The sequence below is a fragment of the Trachemys scripta genome, chromosome 18, assembly GCF_013100865.1.
Source record: "Trachemys scripta elegans isolate TJP31775 chromosome 18, CAS_Tse_1.0, whole genome shotgun sequence".
NCBI lineage: Eukaryota > Metazoa > Chordata > Testudines > Emydidae > Trachemys > Trachemys scripta.
Genome location: NC_048315.1, coordinates 6,187,453 through 6,199,955, shown reverse-complemented (window position 1 = coordinate 6,199,955; position 12,503 = coordinate 6,187,453). Strand labels below are relative to the sequence as shown.

The 12,503-nt window shown below is 38.8% G+C and overlaps 1 protein-coding gene across 8 annotated transcripts in view; it reads left to right on the top strand.

The window, feature by feature from the left end:
* BCAS3 (BCAS3 microtubule associated cell migration factor) overlaps positions 1-12,503 on the top strand; it is a 488,663-nt gene that overhangs the window by 201,286 nt on the left and 274,874 nt on the right. For all 8 annotated transcript variants that reach the window (XM_034752349.1, XM_034752354.1, XM_034752352.1 and 5 more), the window contains 3 exons: positions 1,854-1,978; positions 2,691-2,856; positions 4,056-4,156. In XM_034752349.1, the coding sequence (XP_034608240.1) occupies positions 1,854-1,978; positions 2,691-2,856; positions 4,056-4,156 (392 nt within the window). The remainder of the gene's footprint in view (positions 1-1,853; positions 1,979-2,690; positions 2,857-4,055; positions 4,157-12,503) is intronic.

The window sequence follows — 12,503 nt, the reverse complement described above, 5'->3', positions numbered from 1 at the left end:
AAAGCCAATTTCTCTCAATGGTCTAGAAAAAATATTCACTCCTTGGATGAGTTCTTGTTGAAGGCACTTTTTCCCTCCCCCCGTCCACCCTTCCCTCCCCCAGCTGAATTTTAAATGCTTGGAAATAATGGCATGATACTCTCCAGGGACACTACTTCATTTCCCATCACACTCCAACTTCACTGTGCACCCGGGAAGGGCTGTAAGGGCTTGATCCTTCTCTATTGATGTCAGTGAGCATTTTGCCATTGACCTCAAGGGGAGCAGGATCGAGTTTTAAACAAGACTAGTGGAGATATGGGAGGATGAGAATGCCTTTGGGAGGGTAGAGCCGATCCATGCAGGGGCAGAGAAGGCTGTTTGAAGCCCAGCTCAAGGAATCCTTCTTGTTATATTTGCTTTTGCTTATGGTAACTTGATTTTTTAATTATGTTGATTAAAAATTTGCTTCTGTTGAAATAAATCCTTGCTGGTTACTGCTGGTTCATTTCTGCTGAGCCACATCACCAACTTATAAGCAGTTAATAATAAAAAAAATGCTGACTAATATGAACGACGCAAGTACCTTTATAATTACACACCAGACTAGGGTTGTTTTATTATCCGTTGTTTTTCTGTTTGGTTTTCTGCCACTTGAGTCCATGATAATGCAATAAAAATAGGGTCTTGCTTATACCTTTGGGGTTGAAGATCACATCGTTCAAAAATGCAGAGGAATGAGAACAGAGAATATGATAAATTCAGCACTCACGGAAGGATGGTGTTTTGTGGCACAACAAAGCCAGCAAAGAAAATAAGCAAAGGGGAGAAGGTGGCAATGCAAAGGCGTATGAGAGAAACAGAAGTAGAGAGAGGGATGAAACAGACATATGAGGGAGAAGGGAGACTGGGATTGTGGGAAAGGAGAATGCTGGGCCTGTGGCAAAGGGAAAATAGCATCTCAGGCAGCCCTATTTATTTTGTGGTTAAATTAACTGAGGAAATGAACATTGCTCCGAAAATGATTCTGAATACATGTAAAACCGAACATAATCCTCCAGTGTTGGGGGGGTCTTAATTAATTTCCAGATTCCTGGTTTAGATTGGCCTTTGATCAATTTCACCCAGGCAAAATTATAAAAACACATGTTTTTTAAAGGATACAAGAAGAAAAAATGTTGAATGGTATCGTCACTGAACCTAATTACATACCATTGGATCTGCTACATGCACTCTATGGTGTCCCAGAGGACAGCATTTCTTAATTTCATTCTGTGCAATAGTGTTTTTTACATAGCATTATTATTGTACATGTTGTCTCCATTGCCTTGTATCCGCTGCATGTTCCTTCCTCTCGTCTCTCTGCTCCCATCCCATTTCTCCCACAGCGGAATTGAAACCAAACATAGATAGCTCTGCACCGCAGAACATGTTAGGATTGTTTGTCAGTGTCTCCTCTTTAAAAATGCAAGAAAATGGAAGCCAACTAAAGTGATTGACCCAGAATCTAGACTTTCTTTCCCCAGAGACTCGATTATAAGACGTGTAAAAATGTTTGCATTCAATCTGGAAGTTGTTCCTGATGATTGCAGTTATGCAATACTGCGTCTTTCAAACAACTTAAACAATTCTGCATTATTAGACAGTCCTGTTCGTAAAGGTCAGCAGTTAAGGAACACTTGGGGCCTGATTTTCAGAAACTGGGAGCACTCACAATTTCAGTTGAAACTAGTGACAGCTGGAAGTGCTCAGTAATTCAGAAAATCAGGGCCTTGGGACTTGGAATGAAAGTTGAGTGAGGGCCCTCTTGGATCACTAGTAAATGTAACTTTGAGAATTACCTGGTGTTAATTTTACTTTGTTTTTATTTTAAGCAAAACCAAACCAGCTCCACAGATTTCACCTAGTAAATCTGTGGGAGGAGAGTTTTGTGTTGCTGCAGTCTTCGGTTCATCAAGATCCTGGTTTGCAAACAATCCAGGTCTAAAAAGAGAAAAAGGTTTGTTTATTAGAAAATAATTAGATTAGATTTTTTTGTGTTTATCTTGCTTTTGGTTTATCTCATTATAAAATAGCTCCTGACCAAATACTGTGTATCTGTTCTTTTTACTTATTAATTATCTTTGCAACTATACATGGTGTCTGTCAAACTTCTGGAAGTCATTGGAAACTGAGGGCATCAGGAGTGTGCCATTACGATACAGGACCAATTTACAAGAAAATAAAAATTGCAAAATGAGTCAATGACTTTATATAATAAAGTAATGACCACAAAGTCACTTGTGATCCGATGCTGTTCAGAGATGCCTCTGATGTGCTACTCAGGAGTGGCCCTGCAGCCATTTTGGAAGCTGCTCCATATTTCTAGGATGAAGTACCTGTCGGAAGTAGCTACCTAAACATAGATTTGGTAATACGTGACTACCTAAATACACCCCATTCCTAGGAGGCAGTCAGGGAACCCGCCCCACTTAGTTGCCATATTGGTCCTTTGTGAATGTCAGGGAAGAAAGAAGCATGCTCTGTGCTTTACTTCCCCATACCACTCCAGAATCTCCCCTCATTATGTTAATTTGACATGGTCAACCACGAACATTTATAAAAAGGGCAATTTTTTTTTTAATTTAGGAAAGCCACTGCTATTGTAGATATTTTCTCTTTCTGCTATTCTGTTGTAATAATAGATGTTTTCCATGTTTTCTTGCCCATAGATCAATCAAAACAGTTTGTGGTGGAATCCCTGTATATTATCAGTTGTTACGGTACCCTGGTAGAACACGTATTGGAACCACGTCCACTCAGCACTGCTCCGAAGATCAGTGATGACACTCCTTTGGAAATGGTGACCTGTCCGAGAGCCAGCTGGACATTGGTTAGGTAGCTCAGCCCTTTGCATTGCTCTTCTCTTTGTCCTTATTCAACACGTGCTGAGCCCATTTTAGGAAGTGGGTGCATGACCTCAGCCTGTATTGATTTCAGTAGAAATTGAGGGTTATTCAGCTCCATCCAGCACACCAATCAGGATTGAACATTGGATAAGCACTAAATCCAGATCTTTTGGTAGTCAGTAGCAAAACCTTTTATGACTCCAATCAGAACAGAAATTGGTCCTATATTTTTAATAAAGCATGAAATTCTACCACCCCATCTAGACACACAGTCAATCTACACAAGTTTAGAGTTAGCTGTTGAATGGTGTAGAAATCAATGCTAATTTCCTTTAAAATAATCAAATGTAATTTAGCTTATTTTTACTACTAAGAGTAGAAACAGTTAATTTTTCTAGCAGTGAAAATATAGTACTGAAGTTCTGCACTGAGATGTATGACTGGAGTGTGCAACATACAGCAAGAAGCTAGGCAAGACTTCCTGTAAGTAGTTGAATGTAGAATCTTATCAATCATAGTTGAAGAAATTAGTCCTGACTTGTGGAATAAAACAAACAGAAATTGATGAGAAAATATTGTCAGTGCTTTCGACATTTTAAAATATTTTCCCATTGATTTTTGTAGGCTCCGATATTCTTTAGTACTACTCATTCCTGGACTGGATTAATCAATATTTCATTTACCAAGCTATTTAGGAGTGGCCAGCCCTAATTAAAATTACAACACGATCTTCTAAACCATTATTGTTGAAATGAGCAGGTTGTAATGGAATTGCAAATTCTAATTGGATCAATAGTCAATAACTTTACACAGCTCTGTTTTCACAGTTTTGTAGCTGCTTGTTTTCCTTTACAGAACAGTAGAAACTGTAGTATAAGAAAACACAAATGTTCCCCAGGTTCTGTTGTGTGTTAATATTAAACAGTGCTAGCATGACATAGAGTTCACCAACATTTTCTAAACTGTCTCGATCCCTTTTTGTGTTCAGTATATAGTACTGTCCGCAAAAACGTGTCTGCACCAAACAGTCTGTGTGAGTTGGTCACACTTTTCAACTGACTGCTGTGTATTTCAGTGCTTGAACAAGCTAATTTAAATAATTATAAACATTGTACAAGCTCGTGATGACACAGACACTGATTTACATTCTCTGTATTAGCTTAAATATTAATATTCTTGTGTCCTCAGAACTCCTCAGTGGAATGAACTGCAACCACCATTTAATGCAAACCATCCATTGCTCCTAGCTGCGGATGCAGTGCAGTATTATCAATATCTGCTCTCTGGCTGTAAGTAGTTTAGTACTTTTTGTCTTTTTGTATGTTTGTAAGTTTAATGTGAAATGATGACTTTCTAAAACAGTTTCTTAACTTACATTCTTGAGACAAGATAGCATTGTTATCAACAAGCCTTTTAAAAAAAAAAAAATCCAGTGTGCAAATACTAGTGACTGGGGAATGTTTATTCTATAAGGCAATGGATGCGGAACGAATGATGATTTAGACACTTTTCAACATGAAAAATTCAATCAAATACAATTTTAGAAATGTAGCAGCATGCTGAAATGTATGTAGTTAAAGTTATGTCAAATGCAGGGCCGTCCCTACCCATACGCAAAGTACGCAGCTGAGTAGGACACCAGGAAATTTGGGGCACCTGCTCCGCCTCTTCCCCATGGACCCCGCCCCTGCTCCACCTCTTCCCCATGGCCCCACCCCTGCTCCACTCCTGCCCTGCCTCTTCCCAATTCTGCTCTGCCCCAGCCCCGCCCCCAGCCTGCTCTGGTCCCCTGGCTCCCAGCCGTGCCAGCGGTGAGTGCTAGAGGGTGATTCCCCCTTGCCTCCCAAATCAGTCCCCTCAAAGAGGCCTGGGGGCTGCATAGGGCACCAAAATGGCTATGGATGGCCCTGGTCAAATGTCTCAACAAGTTCCTAATTTAATGAAAATAGCCATTTGTAGCTCAACTAGAAAAATTTGCTTCAGGTTAAAAATATGCCATAAAAAGTAGAGCTGTCAATTATTCGCAGTTAACTTAAGTGATTAACGTAAAACAAATTAACTAGATTTTTTTTAAAAGTTGCAATTAATCACAGTTTTAATCGCACTGTTAATTATAGAATGCCAATTTAAATTTATTATATTTTTGAATGTTTTTCTACATTTTCAAATATATTGATTTCAATTACAACACAGAATGCAAAGTGTAAAGGGCTCACTTTATATTATTATTTTTTATTACAAATATTTGCACTGTAAGAAAGATAAAAGAAATAGTACTTTTCAGTTCACCTCATACAGGTATTGTAGTGCAATCTTTTTTTCTACATTTGTAAGTTGCATTTTCACGATATATTTTTTTTCACATAACTGCACTCAAAAACAAAATAATTAAAAACTTTAGAGCCTACAAGTCCACTCAGTCCTATTTCTGGTTCAACCAGTCACTAAGACAAACATGTTTGTTTACATTTACGGGAGATATGCTGCCCGCTTCTTATTTACATCATCTGAAAGTGAGAACAGGCGTTCATGTGGCACTGTTGTAGCTGGTGTTGCAAGGTACATCTAAACATGATAGGGCATCTTCTAAATGCTTTCTTGAGTTTCCCAATTGTGTCCAAATGCAGGAGAATATGTAGTGTGTCTTAGCTTTAATTATGAATGTTCTGTTTTCAACATACCATGTGACAACCCTTATTTATGGGTGGGTTTCTTTGGGTGGGTCCAGAGGAGGAACTGGGGAGCAGATCTCTGGTGTTCTGGTAGCTTAGAACTGAAGGAAGCAGTTCTGTGGAAAGAATTTTCCAGGAAGGTACAGTTTACTTCAGTAAGGGATCAGTTGCAGAGTTTTCATACAACCAAATGTACTCATAGTGATAGAGTATTAGGTAGGGTTTCATGAAGACCCGAATCCAGACAATAAGATAGAGCTTCATACATCCCGGAGATGAGTGCAAGCCAGAGAGAATACCCACGTGGTCTCCTAAGATCGTCATGCTCCTACAGCCTCTTTCTTTCTGTTGCTTGTATTTACTTTCCCTCATGAGTCGGGTGCTTGCTGACAACTCAGCTTGTCGACATTCTTCCCACTCCCCTGGAATTCCTGATTGCTGGGCTATTTGTAGCCCAAATCTCAAGCGGCTGCTTTCCTCTAGAATCTTGGCAGCATTTCCAGAGATGTCTGGCCACCTGCTACAAATTGTGCGAGATCCATGACCTCATCTCAGGGAGCAAACATATATTGCATTGTACGCTCAGTAACATTACATGCATTTTCTTTTCCTTAGTATAATACAAATGGGGAGATTATTATGGGGAAACAGTGAGACTCTATTTTCTCAATTGGGTAGCTGAGATTAAAATTATAAAATAATCATCTTTAAGTTATATGAAGAAGAAACTCTTTGTATAGGTAAAGATGCTCATGGGGAAACTAGACCCTCTGCTTAATTGACAGTGCAAACAATGCCAGCGTGTTTAAGCAATTAAAAATGTAAAAAGTGGATATCTGGGTCAAAGGATTATAAGTCTGAAACATGACTGGTAAAAGCAACACTGGCGCCAAGTTAGAGATATTACCTCCACCTGTCCATTTGTTGCATGCTTTCTGGAACTCAGAATATTGGTTGGGAGACTATTCAGGAGGCATAGTAATTTTTTGTTTTAATTCGGCATACCTTTTATTCTGTACTTTATACTGTATTTTCTAGATGCAATATCCTTTATCCTATATTCATATTTAAGATGAATATGTTTTAGCTCTGATAGTTCAAAATGTTGTTCACCCATAAGGGATGTGTTTTCTGAGGTCCAGTCTTAAAAACCCAGTCGAGAATTATGACCGGAATTTTCATTTGTTTCATTTGGATGTGTGAATTGAGTGGCATAGACAGTGAATGCAATTGGGAGATTATAATTAGGGTGAGAAAACAGCGATGTAAGTGGAAATAGTAAAGAAATTGTCCATCCTGGGAAGGAGAGTGGGAGAGGAGGATGTAGAGCTACCTCATAATCAACAAACAAAATAAATATGATGCAGACTGGTAAACAAAATCCTACCTTTGTTACACAGAAAAACCCTCATAAGAGTAATTTTTGTTTACACCTCAGTGGCTGATAAAGACTGACATTAACTTTTCACCTCCCTTTCTATTTAATGTCAAATTTACTGTTTTGTGGGGGGTCAGAACAAGTCCTGTACACTGTTTAAGTCCTAGTTAAGCCTTCAAAATAGGGCTTACCTGGGATTTACATAGTGCACAGGTTTTGTGCTTGCTCTCTGTAGGAGTGAATTTCATCTTAATTAAGGAAGAATTACTAATGTTTTTATTAGATCAGTTTGGAATTCTGCTACATGAAAGTCACTAGGGAAGTATAGAGATTGAATTGTTAAATTCTGTATCTAATTTATGTGTGAAAACTGAAGAAGTACAGACTATAATCTAATATTTTTACAACACAGGCAGTAAAGTGGATGCATTAATCCAATCCCGTATTTTGATAGCAGACCCACTGCAGTGTATAGTGTATTTACAGCAGACATCTTTGGAATTATCTGGTGAAGGTTGCTATGGAAAGGATGACCAAGTTGTAAATTAGTACTGCTTTTGCAAGAGCGGAGAACAATATAAAACCTTTCACCACCCAGAGAAATTACATTGAAAATGATTTCATAGTAGAGAGAAAATGCTAATGAACACAGAACATGAATTTGAGGTTTGAAAGAACAGAGAGACTTGATTTAGTCTATTTTATGGACGCAAGGAAAAATGGTTAATTTGAACAAGTTTTATTTGGAATAAAAAGCTGTGGACAGAATAAATTCATTGCCCCAGTTCCCATAAACAATTTGGCAAGAGCAAATTTCAGACTAGTATACAAACTGCTACTTAGGTGGTTAGATTTGATCACCTTTCTTTGGACTGCATTCCCTTTGGAAGACGTTGTTCATATACACCTCTACCCCAATATAACATGACCTGATATAACACAAATTCGGATATAACGCGGTAAAGCAGTGCTCCCAGGGGGCGGGGCTGCACACTCCGGTGGATCAAAACAAGTTCGATATAACGCGGTTAGATTTTTTGGCTCCTGAGGACAGCGTTATATTGGGGTAAAGATGTACATCATTGTAGGAACACAACTCCTTTAGACAAATTACTGGTATATGTTGTGCTTCATGAAAGCAAAGGAAAACACAGAGAAATAGGGCAAAACTGCACAAAAATGAATGCATTAATTGTGTCTCTTTCAGCCACAATAGCTTCTGTAATACACAAGCAGGCGTCTTGCTGGGATTTGGCAGTGTGTTACTTTCAAATAAAAGTACATGGGTTCTGATTTGTTTGAGGGATTCTTGTGAGGGTGCTTGTTAGTTATGCAGTATTTAGGATATTCAACTTAGAGAGCTCAACATTTTAAAATGTAAGTGTCTAAAGTTAGGCTTCGAGGTAAATATTCACGGGTGCCAAGTACCCATAGCTTCAACTGAAGTCAACAAGAGCTCTGGCTATTCATCCCCACTGACATTCAGGCCACTTACTTGGGTAACTAAATCTGGAGTTGTGTTCCTAGCTCTAGGTGATGTGTTTGTACGTTTTGTCAATCGCCTCCAGTAGCTCATAGTGCAGAGTAACTAGTTAGTTTCATAACACAGGGTGAGCTAATTGCTTATGCACAGTATGCTCATGCTACTGATGGTTTGTTCTAGTTTTGAGACTTTGAAAGCTACTTCTTACCCATCCTCTTCTGGTGTTGTCATTGCACATCTTTTTGGCAATAGGACCAAAAAAGGATATATTAGGGCTTCATCTGCCGAAGTCATTAAAATACTCCACCTGCTTTGATGGAATTAATATGTGGAAGAAAGTGCCTCATCTCTTCCCCATCCTTATGAGCAGGACCTGGGATGCTGTCTCGTATTTTGCCTCTTTCCTGGAATATGTATTCTCTTGTGCTGTTAATAATAAACATGCCCGTATAAGGGAAAAAGCAACAGATCAAGAAGATACGTGAGTCTTTTGTGGAATAAAAAGCGTTCAATGTGTAAGTTCATGTTTATCAATAGATTTTGTTCTATAATGATTTCAAGGTTAATGCCTTGTGCAGTTATTTAAAAAAATGGGAATGGCTGGTTCCCGAGCCAATAGAAATCTGGTCAATAGAAACTTGAACTTACTCACTCCAGTAATGTTTGTGAGTTTATGCAGTTTGCCTGTTTGGGCCAGACCTGCCCTTTTTCAACATTTTCTGTTCATTTGTTCTTTCATCCTCACTGAGTACAAGTATTTTCACTGCACACTTACCTGCATATAGACATTTTTACATTGCATACAGTTATTCCGGTATGTGTCCAGAAACACAGACGTCTGATTTCTGAATTTAGGTAACTTTATACAGAACAGTTTTATTTATGTACTTTTTCAATTTCTGATTAAATTAGTAGTCATGTGTCGTATAAATGTGGCGAAAATAAAATCCTTTAGTGTTATACATGTATGGGAGCCAGATTCATCCCTGACCTTGAAATCAGGGATGAATATGGACACATTGTCTACTTTAATAAATGCTTAAAAAGCTACACAACTCAAATTGCTTCTTGTACTGAGAGAGCCTTTTAAAGAAAGAAAAATAAGATAAAATTCCACATTGAGTGTATTTTACTATTTTGAGATACCTTCCTAATAACTTCGTCTTTGTACACATTATCTGTTATTTTTATAGCACACATTTTGTTAATTTAAAAATGCTACCTAAATGTGTATTAAAAATTCATTTGCAGAGTTTGAGTTACCTTGATTTGTTTTTTTTTTTTAAATAAAATTTTAATTAAGGTAAGAGGGAACAGTGTAAGTTGACAGATCTAATACAGGAGTATAGGAGGAAAAAAGAAAATCTTAATACTGCAGATTTAAATCAAGAAAATTGACAATAAAGAATAGCATTAACAGAGAAAATACTGTTCTGAATTTTGTGTGATATATTTGCTTTCCAGTTTTGTTATGCTCTGATTTTTGAGGCTACGCTGTAAAGTCCTGAGCAAGTAGGTTCCATTAAACAAAACAGGATTCACAAGAAAAAAAAATACCTGTTTGCCTTCTTCCTAGGAAATATATGCTAAAATGGAATTATCTGGCTCTGCTTACCTGCAGTAATGTAATGGGTTGACATTAGCTGTAGCCTGTGGTTTGATGTGCTATCACTTCCGTCAGTAAGTTTAATTGCCAGCAAATGGCTAAATGGGAGTTTAGGGTGAATGCTACAGCTGTCTGCCATGTTAGTGGTAAAAGGAATTCTGGCGCCGTTTCAGGGTCACTATTTGTATCTGTCCATCAGAGTTACAATACAGCAGTTTCTCTCGGTTTCAGTCTTTCTGTATAGCATTTCTGCCAATTGTTTGGCTCCATTAAGTGTGCAGGGGAAATAAAAGCCTGAATGACCAAGTCACAGGGGGCTATGGATAGACCCTTTCTTTGTCCACACTCAGAACATTGCATTAGGTCTCATTATCCATTTATAATAAGTGACCTTTGCCCCCAGGTCATTGAAAAATACTGTGTGTGCTTTTCTAACACAGGGTACCTCTATCAGCAGACGGATAGAACAATGAAACGTCTGGTAGTCTGGTTGAAGGGTATACTTTGCAGGTTTTCGTAAATATGCAGTTTGATGCTAAAGCAGAATAGCAAAATCTTATTCTTTAATCTTTGGAAAGTAGGCCAATAAGATATTGGTTACTGTATGACAAGAGAACGGTTTTAAAATAGTGGATTTAGTTATTTATGTTCAGCTTTTAGCCATATTATTAGAAAGATTTTAAAGTTATATTCACAGTTTTATGTAAAGTTATATGCCCGGTTAAAAGGAACCATTGTTTGAAGAAATATTTTGTTGAACAAGTGTCCACGACCTTTATCCCAAGGGTAGTTGTAAGTGAGTTTGCACAGCTGTTTGATTGCTTTGAGGTCATCTGTGACATCTGCTGCAAAAACCTTGATCCTGACTATGCGGTACACTTCTACCTGAGCTCTCTAATAGTCAGTGTTCCTTTTATCACGGCATTGGAGAAAAATGGGGAAACTGGGTGAGGAGGGATGTGGACGTCTCTACAAGTTCATGGCTCCTAAGTGACCTGCATTTTAAATTCATAACCTGCTGACCTACAGGAAACATCAGTATCCTGCTGATAACTGCTTCAGGCTTCTTACACATTTGGTCAAAGTGGGAATGTCAGAGGACCAAGAATCTCCTTAGTCTTCTGATGGAACAGATTTCATTTCAGATGTAATTTTCTTAGGGTTTACCCTGCACAGGGTTTAGACCTATCATGATTTTGAGGACTTTGATATCAGGCATTTGAAACTGTGTTTTATAGGTTTGCTGGTCGTAACACATGCTCTTTTCACCTCAATTGCTGGCACCGCCGTTGCTGCTATCAAGAAAGTGCTGCTTCCCACTTTATTCTGCTGTAACCTCTCCCATTCCTCCCCTTTCAAAACCAATCTCACTAAAGCAAGGAAGTTCCGTTATGTTTTGTTCTTCCTATGTGTTATATGTGTGACGTGTGTAACGTCATCTGGTGTGACTAGATTATTGATATTGTTATTAATAATAATTTATTTCCTGTATCACCCAGCGGCACCAATCAGGATCAGGACCCTGTTATGTTATCCGAACTATAGGCACTATACAAATACATAGGAAGAGACAGTCCACAACCCGAGGAGCTTAACCTGTAAAGAACCTGATTTTCTGTGGAGAGTAGCTAAGATTCATCCTTTTCTATTCTCTAACTGTTGCTTGCCTCCTCTAACTAGTACTCAGGAATTAAGACGTGGCTAATAAGTGTGAGCTGTTGAGGCAAGCTGTTGAAGTGTGCTTTATTTCTGTGACAATTAATTAGTTGCAACCATGAAACTATAGCAGGTTTCTTTCTAATGAATAATTTTAGTTCAGGTACTGGTGGCTAAAGCTTTACACAAGTGATTTTTCTCTTTTGTGGCATGGCTGAAGGGAATTACTCAGCTAACCTCCTCCTCTTTATATTACATACTTGCATACATATAGGTACTCGTACATTGCATTCAATTAAATGTCTGTGGAAATATGTAAGCCTGACTACAGTCAGAAGCCTACACCTCCTGTTCCTTAGGCCTAGTCTTCACTTACCGGCTGGTCCGGCGGCACGCCATCGATGTTCTGGGATCGATTTATCGCGTCTGGTTAAGACGCGATAAATCGATCCCGGATCGATCCCGTAAGTGCTCACAGTCGGCGCCGGTACTCCAGCTCGCCGAGAGGAGTACGCAGCGTCGACGGGGGGAGACTTCCGGCCGCGTCTGGACCGCGGTAAGTCCGGAGTAAGGTACTTCGAATTCAGCTACGTTATTAACGTAGCTGAATTTGCGTACCTTAGTCCGAAGTCCGGACTAAGTGTGGACCAGCCCTTAGTCCCTCACCTTTCCAGTCGCTGTATATGATACTTATAGCATTACTGTGTGGGATGAATGTGATAGTGTTTCAGGCCATTTTGGTAATCATGCAGTAACTTCATTCTGGGTTCCTTGGCCTAGATCACCTCTGATAGGGAACCTAAAAAAAGTAGGACAGATTATCAATGCTAATATTCATGTT